This window comes from Myotis daubentonii, chromosome 5, assembly GCF_963259705.1.
Source record: "Myotis daubentonii chromosome 5, mMyoDau2.1, whole genome shotgun sequence".
Lineage (NCBI taxonomy): Eukaryota > Metazoa > Chordata > Mammalia > Chiroptera > Vespertilionidae > Myotis > Myotis daubentonii.
The window spans coordinates 32,012,124-32,031,093 of NC_081844.1; the positions used below are offsets into that span (position 1 = coordinate 32,012,124).

Here is an 18,970-nt window from a genome sequence, read left to right on the forward strand (position 1 = left end):
GAACCCACACAGTCCCAGGGTTAGGAACTACCTTGCCTGGCCTAGGTCCCTGTCGGTCTCTCTGCCATGGAGATTCTACAGGGAGGGGTGAGCGCTGATGGCCTCTGCATCCTCCCCGTGCCCAGCAGAGCTCCCTGCCCAACCTTGCGGGGCTCAGGAGGGACTAGGCAATCAATGTTTGTTGAATGAGTGAGGCATGTGTGTGCACAGGACCAAGGGCCTGGGCAGCCTGCAGTCCCTAACAGGTGGAGCTGGAGTGGGGGCCTGGCTGGGACCTGCCCAAGTCTAAGGCCAGCGGTCAGTCTGGGCCAGCCTCTCCTGTGTGAGGCACCAGAGCCCTGGCCCCTGGGGTAGTTGTGCTGCTCCCCTGTAATCAGAGACAGCGGCAGCTTCCTCTCCCCTAGACAGTAAGATGGGTTACTATGGAGACCAGTTTTCTGGCAGCTGTCACTCATGGGGTGGGAGGGAGGAAGACACAGAAGCAGAGAGATTGCAAATCAGGAAGAGAAAGACGTATGAGAGTGAAACAGAGATAAGCAGAGAGGCACAGAGAGCAGCAGAGAGAACCAGAGACAGGAAAGAAAAAGGTAAGGAGAGAGACAGGGATATGGGGGGAGAGGGAGCAAGAGAGAGGATACAGAGATGGAGACATGCAAACCCCAGCTCTCCAATCCCTGGCCCACACTGGCGGCCTGAAAACAGGCTCCCAGCCCATATTGGCTTCACCAGGCTCTTACACACTTCAAGCTCCAGGGGTCCTAACAGCCCCATCCCACACACCATCCCCCGGCTGGCTGTTCTCCCTCAGCCCCCAATCCACCTGAGATGGGGAGGAGGGACAAAAATCTCCAAGAATTTTTGAATCCCTCTGGGGGCAGCCAAGCACCCCCCTCCCTGGGCCCACCTCTGCTACACAGTCCGGCCCCTGCAGACACCAGGCCCCAACCTGCACGCCCACAGGCCCGCCTGTTACAGCCAAGCACACACACTTGGACATACATGCCCACGCACAGGCTGGGTGTGCAGTGGTGCACGCACCCCCCACTACACCAGCCTCAGAAACACACATGCATATGTGCACATACTTGCACCTGTCTGCACACAGGTGTGCCCAAGTATGCATGCTTATATACACAGACATACCCACTTGTCCAAACATGCAAACGTACACACACACACATACACACAACCCCCAAAATCAATCCAGAGCCCTTCAGGGACCCCATCCCCTCTGCGAGTGAAGATCCCCATTACTGATCTCTGAGAGGAATCAGGTATTTCAGCTCCGGGGCAAGTAGCTGCACCAGGCCTGTGGCCCCGTGGTCGGGAAGTGGGGACAGAGGCCCTGCTTCCTGTCTCCACGCCGTTAGTGTGTGAGCAGGCAGGGCACTACTGCAGCCTTTTGTGCAGGAACCCTCCCTTCTTCCCCCATCCCTCCACCAACCCCCAGCCTGGAGGTCACGGAGAGATGACAACTACCTCCACGACTTTCGCTGTCCGCAGGCTTCACCTGGATTGGCCGTGCCATCTGTGGGAAAAGGGGGTGGGGAGAGGTCAAGGTCGGCAGCTGGAGCAGCGTGGGTAGAAACTTTGCCTGAGCTCTGCCAGGCAACCCTGCCTACCTCCCCAGCCTCAGCATCCCACCAGCCACCTGGCAGCAACTAACACTCCACTCAGACCAAATAATACATGGTCCCGCCCACAGGACTTTGCTCACACTGTCTGGAAAACTCTTACTTAGCCTTTAAAACCCAGTAACAATATCCCTTCCGCCAGGAAGCCTTCCTGCCTCCCCAAGTGCCATGAGCTGTTTGCAAAGATATCCCAACTCCGCCAGTCCCTGTATGTGATGTGACTTTGTGGTTCCTCTCCTTGAGAACTGGAATCTATTTTCCTTTTGTATCTGCACTTGGCCATGTGACTTGCTCTGACCAATGGAAGTGAAGTTGTGGGAGTTCCAACCTTGGCCTCAAGAGACCCTGCAGCTTCCACACTTGAGACGCTGAGATTACCAAGTCATTCCAGGTCATGCTGGGGCACTATGGGAGCATGGGAGCCCTCATGCACAGAGAGGCCCCACTGACACACAGCACATAGCAGTGAGGCCGACCTGACCCAGCTTGCCCCAGTTAAGACCCAACTGATTGCAGCTGCATGAATGACCCCAGGAGAGACCAGCAGAAGAACTCCCCAGCTACAGGTTGGGATTACCAACCCACAGAATCATGAACAAATAAAATGACTGGGGTGGGCCATAGCTGGTTTGGCTCAGTGGATAGAGTGTCGGCCTCTAGACTGAAGGGTCCCGGGTTCAATTCTGTCAGGGACACATGCCTGGGTTGTGGACTCAATCCCCAATAGGGGGCGTGCTGGAGGCAGCTGATCGATGGTTCTCTCTCATCATTGATGTGTCTCTCTCCCTCTCCCTTCCTCTCTGAAATCAACAAAAATACAGTTTAAAAAACGATTGGGATGGTGTGTTCTCAGAAGTAGCTGACCAGTATACCAAGACTGCTACCTTTGTCAGCTCCCCAAGCCTTGGTGGGAGCACTGTCACACCTGAGTGGACCAGCCTGGATTCGTTATTCTGGACTCTCCTATCCCCTGCCCCTGGCCCTGAAAATGATGTTCAACAGAAGAAATCCACCCCCAGTTCCCACCCCCACACTTACCCAGGCACGGGTATGAGATCAGCTAATGTGGATATTTGACAACAGACTTGAGGGATGTAGGATGGGGTGGCATTTACTTCTCCGCTGGCCCTAGGACAGAATCCTCTTCCCAACCTGGTATCTCTGGTGAACTCCTACTCATTCTTCAAATCCCAACTCAAAAGCCCCAAGCGGGCAATCCTTCCCCTCTCTGGGTTCCCTCCTCCTCTGCCTCAGGGTAGGGCATGTCTAGTGTTGCTCTTCTTCCTCTGGACTGGGGACCACAGCAGCACCCCACACAGGGCAGGGCACATGGGAGATTCAGAGGAGCCTGCTGAACTAAGCTGACCGGAAGGAAGGGGTCAACATCCACCAGCACAGAAAGACACCTGGTCCCTCCCCAGCAGGTGTGGGGGCAGCGAGTGCTGGTCCTAGGTCAGACCATCTTGGAGTAGGTCCCCACCCGTCCAGAGAAGGTGCTCGATAAATGTCATGTTCTAATCATAGTGCAGCTGCCCAGCAAGCTCGAGAGAGGGGCACGGTTTCACCCCGTTATATAGATGTCAAAGTCAAGGCCCAGAAAAGTTATTTACTATATCCACCAAGGTCACGGTAGGTGAGGTGAGGCACTAGGAGTCCTAGAAGTCAAATTTAGAGATCTTGCCACCCACTCCCACGAGTAGAGACCTCTCTCCAACGTTAAAACCCCTACGTCTTCTTCCCTCTGAACTCAAGACCCTGTCCCAGCTCTGAACCCCCTCCCTCACTGATCACCCCTTTCCCTGGGTCCCCTCCCCGTTGATTCCCCTCCCCACTCTAGCTTACCTCCCTTTTTCTGAGTCCTTTCCTTCTCTCTGCTCCCCCATCTGAGCCCCTCCCACTTCGGACGCCTCCCCCTTCTCTGAAAGTGTGTCCCAGGCACATGTGGGCCTGGCTGCCTCCATGTGAACTCAGCCTTGGGAGCGCCAGAACCAGAGAGGCCGCAGCCTCCCCAATCCGGTGTCCCCATTCCGGTAGCCCAACGATCTGCCACCCAGCCACACCCTCAGAGGAAGGGGGAACAATTCTCCCGTCCCTCACCCCCGCCCCCCCCCACACACACACTGAGCCTTCTCCACCTGGGTACCACACCCTGCTAGCTGGAGGCAGGAGGGGAGATGATTTCAACCAGATGGGACCAGATTCTGGGCTGGGGGCAGACTGAGGTGGTGAAAAGAAACGGGGGGGAAAGGGGGCACCTGAGCATCAGCCTCCTGCTTCCCCACCCCTCCCACCTCACCTCCACTGGCCCTCACCTCTTCCCCCCTCCCAGCACCTTGGGCAGATGAGGATGGGGTTGCCAAGGCAACACTGATTCACCACATGGAAGCTGGCAATTGTTGTTACCATGGAAACTGCCTCTTAGGGGCGAGCCTAGCTCCTGCCTTGCACAAAAGAGATATTTAAATATAATCTTCTAGAGATGGATGAGCCAAGAGAGGGAACAAGGGAGGGGGCCACGAGGAGGGAACCTGCCCCCAACACAGCACCCTCAACCCTCACCCCATTCTCATGGCCTGGGTACCTGCTCACCAACTGCGCCGTCAGCTGTGGCCGCAGAGCCTGGGTCTTCCGCCTCCTACCGCAAGCTCCTTCCCCCTCCAGGGTCAGCGTGGCAGGAGGAGGAGGTCCTGGTCTGCTCCCAGAAGCCAGGGGGGCAGCCCCCTCCTCTCCAGTCCCCCACTCAAAAGCCGAGGCTTGAAGGCCCAGCTATCCACACCCCACAGCCCCGTACCCGCCTTACCCACCCGCCTTACCCACTGGCCTAGAGACTCACACCAGGCTGGCTGGCATCCATGTGCTGTGGCCCGCACTGCCGGCCCTGGACGCATAGGGGCGCATACGCAGCAAGAAAGCTGAGGCCCAGCGCCTCACTCCCTGAGCCCCACTCCCAGGCAATCCGCCAGCCACTGGCCAGGCCCTGCCCGCCCACCGGAACCCTGAGAAGGTGTGTGTGTGTGGGAGTGTCGCGGGGGGGGGGGGGGCGAGGCAGGTCTCCCCATACCCCCACCTCTCCAGTCACCCCTGCCCACCCTTCCGGTTCTGCCCACCTCCTTCCAGCTTCCTCTTTCCATCTGCCCCACCAAGGTCTCTGTGGAATGCCCTCTCTCCCTCCTCCACCTCTGGCTCCCAGTGTTGCATCTCTTCCCTCCCTGCCCCCTCCCTTCCTCTTTTCCCTTATTCAACGACGTTCCCAGTGTGCCTCGTACTGAGTAATGTTGCGTCCCAGGGAGGACCCCACTTGTCTGGTGGAGGGGAAGACAGAGGCAGGTACAGACGCTCCCAGACGCATAGGGTCAGGGTAGGGGCAGAGGGCGGAATCAAGGGCTGGAGAGCCGAGAGCAAAGAACAGTGAAGAGCCGCAGACTGAGCTGGGCTGCACTGAAGACGGAAAATCTGTGTTGGGTTTTGAAGTGAATAGGAGTTGGAGGGAGAGACTTTCTCATGCTGGAGCAATATGTATATCCACTGCCCCATTCATCTCCAAACAACTTTATGAGGTGGGAACATTCCCGTTTTGTGGATGGGCAGGTCAGAAAGAGAAAGAAGCAAGTCAGAATCAGAGGCTCAATCTCCTGCGGATTTCCTCGGGGTCCTCTGGGGGCCCAGCCACACCTCCAGCCAAGCTCCTGTGGGCTGGGGCTCTGGGGGTGTCTGTGTTTGGGGTGGGCACACATGTTAAGTGACTGGGGTCCAGTCCTTGTTCTGCCCCCCAGCTTTGGCTGAGTGACTTCAACCAAACCATACAGCATTGGGAACACAGAACCCCTTAAGTCTGACCTGTGTCTATTACAGGGGAAACGGCGGCCGCTGGGGGGAGGGCCTGCAGGAGGAGTCTCCAGTGGTCAGGTGGGGGCCCAGAAGAGCCTCCTGGGTTTGCAAACTTGTGCCTTTAGAAAATGTGGGGACTCCAGGGGAAGCCCCACCTGGGTTGTTTCTGGGGGGGTGAAAGGAAGGAAGCAAGGTGGACCCCCACTCTGGGCTGCCCATGCCACCATTCCAGCCTCCTCCTCTCCCACTTGGGCCCAGACCAAGCCCCCCTCCACGTCTAGATGCTGCCATGGCTCCCTACTGGCCTTGGGGTAGCATTCAGTTCTTCAACCTGGCATTCGAGCCTCCTTTGCCACTCAGGCCCAGGCATTCCTCCCATGGGGCCCCGGGGGCACTGCTGTTGCACTAACTTGGCTGGAATGTACCCCTCTGAACCCCATTCTCACCTTGAAGAGAACCCCTCAAATTCCACCTCCCCCTGAAGCCTTCCTCTCACTATCTATCTGCTTTGGTTGCTTTGCCCAGACCTTGCTTTGATCAAGGCATAACCCCCAACTTTCTCTCTCTCTCTCTCTCTCTCTCTCTCTCTCTCTCTCTCTCTCTCTCTCACACACACACACACACACACTGTTCCTCCTTGGGGTGAGCTTCTCAGGGCAGGGCTGAGGGTCTCAGTGCCTCCTTACCCAAAAAGGCCCAGCACAGAATCCACAAAGAACAGCTGACATGGGACGAGGCAAGACCTATGACTCACAGAAAGCAAAGCCTAGGTCCTGTCCCCATGGGCACAGAGCAAGCTGGAGATGTGCTGGGCACCATGCTCAGCAGGGGAGGTAGCCCACGAGTTTGTGCCAGGCCATGTCTACACTATCCCCCCTTCTTGGGAAGCAAACAGGCTTGGAAAGGCAACACGACTGGCCAGGAGTCCTACAGCTTGTCTTGCCTTGGATGGTCCAGTCATTCATTCAGCATAGATTTACCAAGTTCCCATCGTGTGCTTAGCACCTGGCAATGTGTCACCTCACAGGATCCTCAAAACACTCCTATAGTCCCATTTCACAGGTAAGTAAACGGAGGCCTGGGAAGGTCAAAGCATTAGATGTTCAGCCCCTTGGGGCCCTTTGCTCATTTGCAGGTTTGAATTGATGCTGAGCCAAGTCGTGGGGTGTGGGTGTGGCTCCTGCAAGGGGGGCGCCTCAGAGGCTCCTCTGTGCACAGAAAGGGTTTTCAGGAAGGGTTTGGGGGGGACCCACAGCTGAACAGACAAACACATCCCTTTCAGAGGTGCTCAGATAAGCAGTAGGGTGGCGACCAGATCTGGGGTGTCCCTTGCCCCCAAGACCTTCATGACGAAAAAGATGGTGTTGCCTTAAACAGTCTGAGAGACAGCAGCTGGCCACACTGGTCTCTGCTGTGGGGCCCATTCCACTTCCAGGAACCCCAGCCTGGGGTTTGTCAGCCCAGCTGAGAACCTCTGCTGGGCCCTGAGGCACTTGCTCTGCCTGGATTCAGGGTCCTGGGTCCATTCGGGCTCTATTCTGGGATTCTGTTGTATTCAATTTAGGATCCTATTCCAGGACGCTGAGATTTGATTAAGCTGTGTCCCCCACGGACCCTACTGGCACACGAGGAAGGAACTGGAAAGGCGGGTCATTCTTACTTCAGAAAGAAGCATTAGGGGAGGGGAGCTCGGCTGTTTCTTGGTGTGGGCGCACAGGGCAAGCAGGTGATGGCTCACTCCCTTCCTGGTTTGACCGAGGGGAGCCGGTGGGTAAGAGAAGGGGCTCACGCAGGTCACCCAGCGGGTGAGAGGCCTGCCGCTGTATCTCACTTTTTATCAAGAGATAAAAAGACAAGTGTCCGCTGTACAATGCCTTCCCCAACTCACACACGCACACGGGGACGGGGACTGGGGTGGGGGAGGACTGCAGGGGACAGGAGAGGTGGTGGCTGTCGTGATTTCTAGATGATTCAGCTCGGGCCCCTGGCTCCCCGCTGTGTGTGCGCGAGCATGTGCGGGCACAAGGGCCGCAGGGTGGGTGTTCCAGCACGAGGCGACCTCATGAGGCTCCGGCTTTTGGTGGAGATCCCTTGGGGTGAGGGGGCTCAGACTTCGGTGTTCAGAGGCAGCGGACAGGTGCGGGGGCCTTCTGCCCCCAGCAGCCCCCTCCACCGCGCCGTCTGCCAGGAGCCTCCAGATCTGGTTCTGCCAGGCTGGTCCCACATCTGTGGGTGTCCTCGGGGGAGGGTGGCTCGCCCGGAAAGTCAACCCCTTAGCTAATCAGAAGCCAAAGATACACACACTTAGGGAGGGGTCAGAGCTTCTGGGTATGTGCCGGGTGGGCATGTGCCCACCAGAACCAAGCACGGAAAAGGACCTCTATTTCGAACAGCAAAAACTAGAAACACCCCACATGTCCACCAGCAGGAGGAGGAACAATACACTGTGTATTCATGTCGTGGAACGCTACACGGCAACGGAAAAGCACCCATTACAGCTGCGTGCGATGCTGAAGTAGCATCATACTAAGTAGAAAAATGCAGATGGCCTTCCATATCATATGATTCCATTCACTTTGGGTTAAGAGGAAAACAGGCAAAAGCCATCTAATATTTTAGCAACGTATTGGCAAGTGCTGGGACCCTGGAGAAAAGCAGGGGCTGGGGACAGAAAGGTCAGAATAGTGGCTCCTCCAACAGAAAGAGAGAGGCTGGGCTGGGGGTGGGCTGGGGGTTCCTGGGATGCCGCTCGTGTAGTGACAAGGCGGGTGCTTGCTTTATCGTCATTTGTGTTGCGTGCACTTTGCTCTAAGTGTGTAGTATTTTGCAAACTTTAAGAAATAATCCTCAGAAATCATGCTGTACTCCTGGAGGATGCTTCCCAGGCCTGCTGGTCCCCAGGGGTCCCTGCATCCTCAGGGTCCAACTCTGAGCCGCCGCCCCCTATTCATCAAACATCAGCCCTCACCTCCCGGAGGCTAGGGACCAGCTTTCTCTTGCCCACCGTCTCCCCTCTGCCACACCAGCCCCCCTGGTGGATATGGTCTTAGATGAGAGGCCCCAAGAGTGCTGGGCAACAGTGATCATTCACACCCAGGCTCCATGTGGAGGCTGAGGAACTGAGACCCAGAGAGGAGAGGGTACTGCCCGAAACTCCTCACCTCCCAACAGTGAGCTGGCATCCAACAGAGACTCGATCCCTGCAATCTAGATATGTAATAACACTGCATTGTGTTCCCGGCTCTAGAACATTCTGGGTCTGTGCTATCCAATATGGTAGCTGACTCCTGGCCTAGGATACTCCAGGACTGCACTGTTCAGTAGGCTAGTGGGCTCCTAGTCTAGAACATTCTGGGTCTGTGATAACACAGTAGCCAACCTCTAATATAGAACGTTCTAGATTTTATCTGTCCAATGTGGTAATCACCAGCCACATGTAGTCACTTAAGTTAAAGTTTACATTTATTAAAATTAAATAACATTAAAAATTCAGTTCCTGAGTCATATTTGCCACATGTTCAAGGCTCAATAGCCACGTGGGCCTAGTGGCCACCACACTGGACAGCACAGACAGGACATATCCATCATGGGAGAAAGTTCTATTGGACAGTACGCGTCTAGAATGGCGAATTACAGCCTTATCCTGAGCCCTCTGCCTGCTTTTGTAAATAAAGTTTTATTAGCACATAACCACGCCCATTCATTTACATCGTGTCTGAGGTGACCCTGGCTTAGAACATTTTAGAACCATACTGTCCAATAAGATAGCCACCGGCCACATGTGGCTACGAAGCCCTTGAAATGGGGCTTGTGTGACTGGGGAATGGGATTTTTAAAATTTGTTTAATAATAAGTAATAAACGATACTGACTGCCTGTTGAAATAATAAGATTTTAGAGACATTGGGTTAAAATGAAATATAGCATGAAAATTCATTTTACCTGTTTCTTTTTCCTTTTTAAACGTTGCTACTGGAAAGTTTAAATGCTGCGTGTGGCTTGCATTATATTCCAGTTAGCACTGCCCACCAGCTCTTTTCCTAACCAGGACTTATCCACCGGGCGCCACTGACTTGGGCACTTCATTCTTTGTTGTGGGCCGTCTGGTGCCCTGCAGGGTGTTGTGCGGCATCCTGGCCTCTACCCACAGCATCTTCCAGTCTTGACAGTGACAAATGTCCCCAGACATTGCCTAGTGTCCCATGGGAGCCGAATCGCCCTGGGCGAAAACTCCTCCTAAACTAATGTAAACTCTTCCGTTAGACAACAGAGGCTCTCGTGTGCTCTCAACAGCACACCAGGCACGTTCCTGCCTCCGAGTCTTGGTACACTCTGTACTCACACCACCCCCATCTTCATCTCCATCTGCCACAATCCTCCCATCTCTCAAAACTCAGCCCCGATGCTCCCTCCTCCAAGAAGCCACCCTGTTTGCTGTCTACTGAGTCTGCCATGCAGGCCAGCCGTTTCTCCCTGGTGATGCTGCCCCAGGGCGCCCTTCCATCTGGCCGTTTGTTTTGTGCTAACCTTCCGTAGCGGGCTGAATGATGGTCCCCCTAAAATATACCCGAGTCCTAACCTCCGGAACCTGGGAATAAAATGAGACCTTAGTTTGCCCTCGCCAGATAGAGCGTTGGCTTATGGACTGAAGGGTCCCGGGTTCTACTCCGGTCAAGGGCACATGCCCGGTTGCGGGCTTGATCCCCCGTAATGGGCCTGCAGGAGGCAGCCGATCAATGATTCTCTATCATCGTTGATGTTTCTATCTCTCTCTCCCTCTCCCTTCCTCTCTGAAATCAATAAAAATATGTTTTAACAAAAAAAAAATAATCATAATAAAATGAGACCTTATTTGGAAAAGGGGTCTTTATGAATGGAATTAAAGGACAGATCTAGAGATGAGCTCATCCTGGGTGTATGGTCAGCCCTAAGTCTAATGGCAGGTCCTTATATGAGAAAGGCAGGGGACATTGGAGAGATGCAGACGCAGAGGGGAAGGCCCCGTGACAACGGAGGCGGGAATGATTGGAGTAATGAGTCTACAAGCCAAGGAACTCCTGGCAGCCACCAGAAGCTGGGAGAGTCACAGAAAGGATTCTCCCAGAGGGAGTGCAGCCCTGCTGGCACCTTGGTTTCTGATTTCTGGCCCACAGAACTGTGACACAATATATTTTTGATGCTTTAAGTGCTATGGTTTGTGGCGCTTTGTTAAGCAGCCCCAGGACTCCAGTAGTTGGAAGGAGGGTTTTGAAAATTGAAATCAAACCAGGTCATTCCTCTGCTTGCCACTCTCCCATGGCCCCACTACCCTTGGAATAAAATCCGAACTCCTCACGGAGTCCTGTCCCTTCCTCTTCCCCATCCTCCTCCCACCCTCCTCCTCACTCCATGGCTTCACTCTGCTCATCCCCTCGGTGCTCCTCAAAGGCACTGAGTTTGGTCCAGCCTCGAGGCCGCTGTACTGGCTGCGTCCTCCACCATGGATGCCCTTTGGGCAGACAGGCTCCCTCCCTCCCTCAGGCCATCAGGTTGCCTCCTCAGAGAGGCCTTCCCTAACCACCTGGTGCATCTATAACCCACGGGGCCGGCACACCCCAGACTTCCTGCTCCCAGCATTGATGGATACAGGTGCCCCAAGCAGCTCCTGAGTGCTTTTGCTGCTGAAGGGTCTCTGAGAATCCAGAGAGAATGGCAAGCCCCACCCCCGGAGCCACGAATCTCACTGTGGTTTCTTCACTTTGCAGCAGGAGGTGCTGCCTGGAGACCTCTGCCCACCCAAAGAGGACAGGGCTGAAAGAGAGACCTGGCAGGTACAGAGCCTGGGCCGGCCTCCCCTTGGGATGGAACTCCTGCCCAAGCAACCCCCAAATCATGGGGCTGAAGCTCTATTTGCTGCAATGTTCCTTTAACACACTAGGACAGTCCTGCTTCAGGGCCTTTGCACGTGCTGCTCCCGCTGCCTGCTAATGCTTCCTCATCCTCAGGTCTCACAGCCTCAACCAGTGCCACCTGCATAACCACACACAACCTCTCCGGTGTGATGCTTGTGCCCAGTGTGCAGTAGGCACTCAATAAATGCTCACTCTGGTGATCATTTCTGTCCCTCTGAACCTTATACCTCTTTCTGAGTCAAGACACTGCTGATCCCAAGAAGGGCCTTGGCCTTCCCCAGGCTGAGAGCCACCCCTCCATTCTCCCCGCCCCCCAGGCAGCATCCAGACTCACCCCGGGCAAGGTCTTCTGTTCGTGCAGAGCAGTCTGAGCTTTGATGGCGGAGTCCCTGGCACAGTAAGTGAGGAAGGCACAGCCTGGAGGGGAGAGAGTGGGGGTGTTAAGAGAAAGGGATGCTGTGCACCCATGTTCGTTCATAGCAGCATCATTCACAACAGTCAACAGGGAGAAACAACCCAAGTGTCCATGGGTGGGTGAATGGACAAACAGTGTGGTCCATCCACACAGTGGAATATCACTCCCTCTTTTAAAAGGGAAATGATGACACCTGCTATGACATGAATGGACCTTAAGGACATTTTGCTCAGTGAAGTCAGCCAGACACGAATGGGCAAATGTATAATTCTACCTGTAAGAAGTCCCCAGGGAGTCCAATCCACAGAGACAGACAGTAGACCTTGTCAGGGGCTGGGGAGGAGGATGAGGAGTTCATGTTTAGTGGGGACAGAGTTTCAGTTTGGAAAGATGAGAAGGTCCAAGAGGAGGATGGTGGTGATGGTTGTACAGCAGTGTGAATGCACTTAATGCCACTGCACTATACACTTAAAAATGGTTAAGATGGTGAATTTAACATTATGTGTATTTTACTACAGTAAAACACCTGGGGGGCGCGGGGAGAAAAACATGAGAAAATGGTAGATTTTATATTATGTGTATTTTACTACAATTGAAAATTTAAAAAGAGGACCCCAAACCGAAGCCACCTTTTGCAGGGGGAGGGAGGGTGCAGGAGCAGTGAGTGGTTCAGCCCCCGCCACTTCCCAAAGAGTGAAACAGGGAGGGGAAGAGAGGAGACCCTGCTGTTGATGGAGTCTGGGGCTGACACTAGATGAAGAGACTCTCCAAGCTGTGGGCTGGCAAAGTGCGGTCAGGGTGTGGTGGGGAGAGGACGACGGGGAGAGGACCCAGCACTGGGATGAGGAGCAGTGGGCTCTGCCACTGACTCGCTTTGTGGTCTTGGATGGGGCGCTGCCCAGTCTTTGCCTCAGTTTTCCCCAAAGAGCATGGTCCGAGAGCGCCTTGAGATGGACCCACCTAGGGGCATCCGAGGCTCCAGAGGGTGTGTGGTCCGGCGGCAAAGAGCAGACCAATCAGGAGAGGCCCTGGAGGTGCCCAAAGCCAGGGTGTGATTGGACTACGTCCGGGTTGGGGCGGGGGTGCCAGGTGTTGAGAGTCACAGAACAAGAAACATTGAGACAGAGACAGACGAAGAGCAGGAAAGAGAAAGAAACGCCCAGAGAAAGACCAAGAGATCAAAGATACTTTGAAAGATGTTTGCAGAAGACGGGGCGGGGGTGGCAGGCAGGTGTCCGGACCCCTGGGATGGACCCCCGAGGTCTGGGCCCAGGGCTGGGCTTTGCCTAGCTTCTGCGGGCCTTGTTTTCACTGCCTGTGAAATGAGACCATCCTTGGCTGCTCTGATGCTGTTGGACCCTGTGTCCCCCGGCCCCAGCGTCTCCCACTCATGGTCCCTGTCTCTCTGCCTCCCTTCACTCCCGACTTCCCCGTGCAGAGCTCTTGGGAACAGCTCTGGGGAGCACACTTCCGCCCCAGGCAGGAGCTAATTAAAGCTGCGTCCTGCCAGGCGATGCTTACCACAGTGGCTGCTCCCACCAGCTGGGCTGGGTGGTGGGGAGGAGTGCCGCCCCATGCCTGAGAGGTCTCTTGGAACTCTGGGGAGGGGGGCCCCAGGCAGAGCTGGAGACGGGCGCCAGCATTTAAAGAACATTTGTAAATGTAAAATGGTACAGCCGCTGTGGAGAACAGTCTGGCAGGTCTTCAAAAAAGTTAAACGTAGAATTACCATATGATCCAGCAATTCCACTCCTGGGTAGATACCCAAAAGAATTGAAAGCAGGGACTCAAAAGAGATATTTGTACACCCATGCTCACAGCAGCATTGTTCACAATAGCCAAAAGGTAGAGAAACGCCTAAATACCCATCAACAGATGAGTGGATAGACGAAATGTGGGATATACAGGTGTCCCCCCAAAATGTATACACTCCTTGACAGCTGATAGCTCAGTGTTGAAAATGAAATGTATTTTAATAAGCACTGCCTTTATAATTATTCAAAGTATGTGCACACACTTTTGGGACACCCTATATGTACAACGAAGTATTATTCAGCCTTACAAAAGAGAGAAATTCTGAGCCGTGCTACGTGACGAACCCAGGGACCTTATGCTCAGTGACGTAAGCCAGACACAAAAGGACAAATAGCGTATGATTTCATTTTATGAGGAGTCACATCCATAGAGACAGGAAGTAGATGGTGTGTGCTAGGGGCTGTGGGTGAGGATGAAGAGTTAGTGTTTAATGGGGATGAAGAGTTGGTATTAAATGCAGTTTTGCTGGGGATGGGGGACACAGGGTCCAAGAGTTGCAGTTTTGCAACATGAAAAGGGTTCTGGAGATGGGTGGTGGTGATGGTTGCACAACAACGTGAATGTGGGTAATGCCACTGAGATGTACACTGTAAAATGGTAAATTTTACCACAATAAAAAACTGTAATCGGTATATGTTACAAACCTCCTCCCCCACAAAGGGCAGCATCTGTAAGTGTACAATTAAATAATTATAAAGCCATGTGATCATCTCACAGATCCAGAAATAGAACATGGAAGCCACTGGAAGCCCCATGTTCCGTCCACCCTACGACAATCTCTCATCCTCAAGAAGTGGCCACGACCCTGGCCCTTGTGGTAACCAGATCGTGCTTTCATTATGGTTTCCCACGCCTCGTGCGCCGCTCATCACTGTAGCTGCCTGTTCCCCATGTTGAACTTACGTAAATGAAATCACAGTGTATGTCCGCTTTTGTGTCTGGTTTTTTCCACTCAACTGTGGATGCTGTGTGTCTCGGGGATTAATTCCTTTCTATTTCTGTGCAATATTTTATCCTATGAATATACTACAAATGGTTACCCATTGTCCTGTGGATGGGTGGCATTTAGGCTGTTCCCTGTTAGGGACTATCATGAATAAAGCTGCCATGGAACATTCTCACATATATATTTTGATGCACAAAGGCATATCCAGGAATGGGATTGCTGGTTGTAAGGTTGGTATATGTTTAGCTTCAATCGATTATTTCAAACAGTTTTCCGATGTGGTTGCACCCACGTATACTCTCACCAATGGGGTCTGAGAATCTTATTGGTGCTTCTTTCTCACCAACTCGGTTTTCCCAGCCTTTTAAATGTTAGTGGTGGGTGTGCCATTACATTTCATTGAGATTTTAACATACATTCCTGAATTATTGAAGCTAGGCAACTTGTTTCTTTTCATAAGTTCTTTATATATATTGTGTTTATCTGTTTTTGTTTCTGTGTGATGCAAACGTCTCCCAATCCATTATCTAACTTTCTGTTATTTGTGTGTGTGTGTGTGTGTGTGTGTGTGTGTGTTTCTATTTTCTGAATTTAATCCCCAAAGGTCTTCAGGGAGATGAGAGGTGATAAAATACCTAGCCCTGCCCTGGCTGGTGTTGCTAAGTTGTCAGAGCGTTGGCCTGCACACTGAGGGGTCATGGGTTCAATTCCTGGTTAAGAGCACATACCCTGGTTGCAGGTTCGATCCCCAGCCATCATCAGGGCGTGTGTGGGAGGCAACCAACCGATATGTCTCTCTCACATCAATGTTTCTCTTTCTCTTCTCTTCTCTTCTCTCTCTCTCTCTCTCTCTCTCTCTTTCTCTCTCTCTCTTTCTCTCCCTCCCTCCCTCCCTCCCTCCCTCCCTCCCTCCCTCCCCCCTTTCCTTCCTTCTCTTCCATCCTCTCTAAAAAGCAATGGGGGAAAATATCCTCAGTTGGGGATTAACAACAAAAAAGAATAACTAGCCCTAAAACCTGAGAGAAATTAGGCATGGCTGGCAAGAAATCAGGCTGCAGGCGATCCAAAATAGGGGCAGAACCCTTCCTCCTTGGGTCTTTTCTCGCCTGTGGAGCCCCACCTGCAGAACATGGAAGGGTAGGTAGGGACCCAGAGCAACCCTCCACACCATTGGCCTCTGTGTCTGTGAATTTTGCCGCACAAGGAAGAAATAACCCAATGGCGGGTCGCTGTCCCTGGTGCTGAAATGATTCCCAGTTCTCTTTGCCCAATCTCTTCTGGGACTCTCAGTTTTTCTTCTCTAGTTGGTGAAAATGTGTGATGTTTACCCGTTTCTAGATATATAGAGCCTTGGCATTCAGTTCCTCATAGGGTTGAATCGTCTCCCTAACCCTCAATTCATATGCTGCTGCCCTAACTTTTAGGACCTCAGAATGTGACCTTATTCGGAAGTAGAGTCATTGCAGATGGAATTAAGATGAAGTCATACTGGATTAGAGTGAGTCCTAATACAACACAGCGTGTATCTTCATAAGAGGGAGGAAATCCTGACACGGAGACGTGCACACAGGGAGAAGGCCATGTGGACACAAAGGCAGGAATCAGGTGATGTATCATCAAGCCAAGGGAAGCAAGGACTGACAGCAACACCGGAGGCTGGGCGAGGGGCCTGGGTCAGATTCTCCCTCTTAGTCTCAGAAGGAACCAACCCAACTGACACCTTGATCTCAGACTTCCAACCGCCCTTGGAGGGAAAACTCAGCCCACCCAATGCCCACACTGGGTGAGCTGCTCACTCTGATTCCAGGCCTGGCCACCCCCACACCATACATCAGCCCCGTTGATGACATGGGAGCCTGGCTGGGTGTCAAGCAGCCCCTCCCCAAACTGACTGAACCCTGAGGGGTTAACTGGTGAGTGGGGCAGGTAGAGAGGGCAAGTCCACCTGCAAGAACTGACAGCCAGAATGCTTAGCACGTGACAATTCTATGGTTCCTTTTACACACACCTCCATTTTCAACGCTAGGACCAGGACTGATCTTGGGAGGGTCAGTGCCCACAGATCTCTTGAGAACCAAGGGCAGAGTTGCACCAATGAGGGGATCTATGGGGGGCAAGAGATTTCCTCCATGTATGAAAGTTTCCTGCCCAGCCGGTGTGGGTCAGTGCATCGACCTATGGACCAGGAGGTCACGGTTTAATTCTAAGTCGGGCATATGACCAGGCTGTGGGCTCAATCCCCAGTAGGGGGTGTGCAGGAGGCAGCCAATCAATGATTCTTTCTCATCATTGATGTTTCTATCTCTCTCTCCCTCTCCCTTCCTCTCTGAAATCAATAAAAATATGTTTGAAAAATAAAATTTCCTAATACAGTAAGTAACTAGACGTGCCTCATCATGGATCTCTTTATAAGGAGAGGGCTCCCCGGCCCTGAAGGTAAGCAAGCAATGGCTCCACAAGGAGAAAATGTCTTTGCCAGGGAACCCTTAGGGTCCCTCCTCATGCCAAGATCCTCTGCTCTCTGCTCTGAGATCTGATCTTTGGTGATTTCGTGTTGAAATTGTAACAACAATAGTTGACGTCCACTGAGCACCAGGCATCTTATGGGGACATGCCACCCATATCAATCCTTTGAATCCTCAGACTAGACAAAGATAATGGCACTACTGTTTCTATTATTATCTCCATCTTGCAGATGGGGAAACTGAGACGCCAGCCACTGAGTCATCTGCCCAATGTCACAGAGCAACAGGGGCCAGAGGTTTCTGAGTTTCAGAAAACCACCGCACACTGGGGACTACTTAAGTTGCTGAAGCTTGTTACACTGACGGAATGGCCTAAAAATGTTTTAAAATGAAAAGCATGGCTTTTCCTTCTTACTATTTATAATGCTTATTCTCATGCATAAGTCTGGGATTTCTGTCACTTCCTGGGGAGCTTGGTAACTCTGGGGACTGACCCTGGCTGGCCGTGTCCAGGCACACCCGTGCTCAGCCTCTCCCTGACGGGCTTTGAACACCACCTTTCCTTGGTCCACACACCCTAATCATCTTCGGCTCATTTCTCCTCACCTGAGTCACCCTCTGCTCTGGTAAGCCTCACCACCCCAACCGATGTAGGGTGAGGCACCTCATGGGCTTCTCCTGTGCCTGTGTGTCCCCCATTTCTGCTCACTCATGCTGTAACTGCCTCGTTGTGTGTTACTGGCCCCCAAAGGGCTGTGGGCACCCTGAGGGTGAGGACAGGGTGTGTCCCAGTCACTGACATGTCCCCAGCGCCCAGCACACAGAGTGTGCTCAGTAGAATTTGGCTACTGATAACGGCCTCCATCGTGGTCCAGCCCCATCATCTCCCACCTGGACAGGGCAGTTGCTTCTGCCCTGGTCCCCCAGCTTCTATCCTGGCCCCCAATCTGTACTCCCCACAGCAGCCACCAGAGGGTGACTGTGAGCACCCGAGTCAGGTTCTGTCCCCCTCTGCCCATAGCCCTCCAGGGCTCCCACCTCCTTCAGGGTGAAAGCCCAAGTCCTCCCTGAAGCCCACACGACCCTGCACAACCTGCCCCCATCCACTCCCTACCCTTGCCTCCTCCCTTGATTACTCTGCTCCAGCCACATAGGTCCTGCCCCATGACCTTTGCACATGCTGTTCCGAAATGTACTTCCCTAAAACCTTTTCATGGTTCACTCTCACTTCCTTCAGGTATTGGCTCAAATGTTGCCCCCTTAGTGAAACCTTCTTTGAGCATCCTGTTTTAAATTACAGCCTTCAACCATCTCCCATCCTGTTCTTTTTTCCCCAGTGCCCTTATCACCATCTCACATGCCATATATTCTATTTGTTTAGCTCTGTCTGCCCCACTGAACTGTAGCTTCCATTAGGAGTGGAGTTTTTATGTGTTTTGTTCAATGGAGGTCCTCAGGACCTAAATAGTGCCAGGCATGCAGTAGGTGCTCAATAAATGCTTGTTGACTGACTGACTGAATTTATTTTGTTTCCAAACTGATCTGCTAATATCAAGACCACTTCCTTGAGGGCAGTGACCACATTTGATGCATTTTTATTCCTCCTTCCCCCCACCAGTCAATATTTGCTGAACACCTACTGTGTGCCAGCTTTGCTGGGGAAACAGATGCAGGAAAGACAACCTTGTTCACCTTCTCTTTGATCCCCAACATCTCCTTCTCTCCCCAGCCAGGACTCTAACGATAACTGATTGCGTGAACCCCTATTCCAAATCCCTTTGATCCCAAGCCCCTGCACACTGGTACCTCACATTCTTGGTCCTTAATTTCAGCTCTGTGACCTAGTGGCTAATCTAGGCCCGATGATTTTGGGCCAGCCACTTAACATCTCTGAGCCCCACTTTCTCATTCATAAAATAGCAGTCATAATACTATCTGTTAAGGATTATAGGAGATCCTCCCTTCTGCTTTGGGACC

At 52.8% G+C, this 18,970-nt stretch overlaps 1 protein-coding gene across 8 annotated transcripts in view; it reads right to left on the reverse strand.

Annotated features, from left to right (window-relative positions):
* The window catches only part of CELF5 (CUGBP Elav-like family member 5), a 43,695-nt gene that overhangs the window by 15,716 nt on the left and 9,009 nt on the right, over positions 1–18,970 (reverse strand). For 6 of the 8 annotated variants that reach the window (XM_059697216.1, XM_059697209.1, XM_059697215.1 and 3 more), the window contains exons 2-3: positions 11,687–11,769; positions 1,477–1,528 (exon numbers count right to left, since the gene is read on the reverse strand). In XM_059697216.1, the coding sequence (XP_059553199.1) occupies positions 1,477–1,528; positions 11,687–11,769 (135 nt within the window). The remainder of the gene's footprint in view (positions 1–1,476; positions 1,529–11,686; positions 11,770–18,970) is intronic. The other 2 variants (XM_059697208.1, XM_059697210.1) reach the window with 1 other exon arrangement.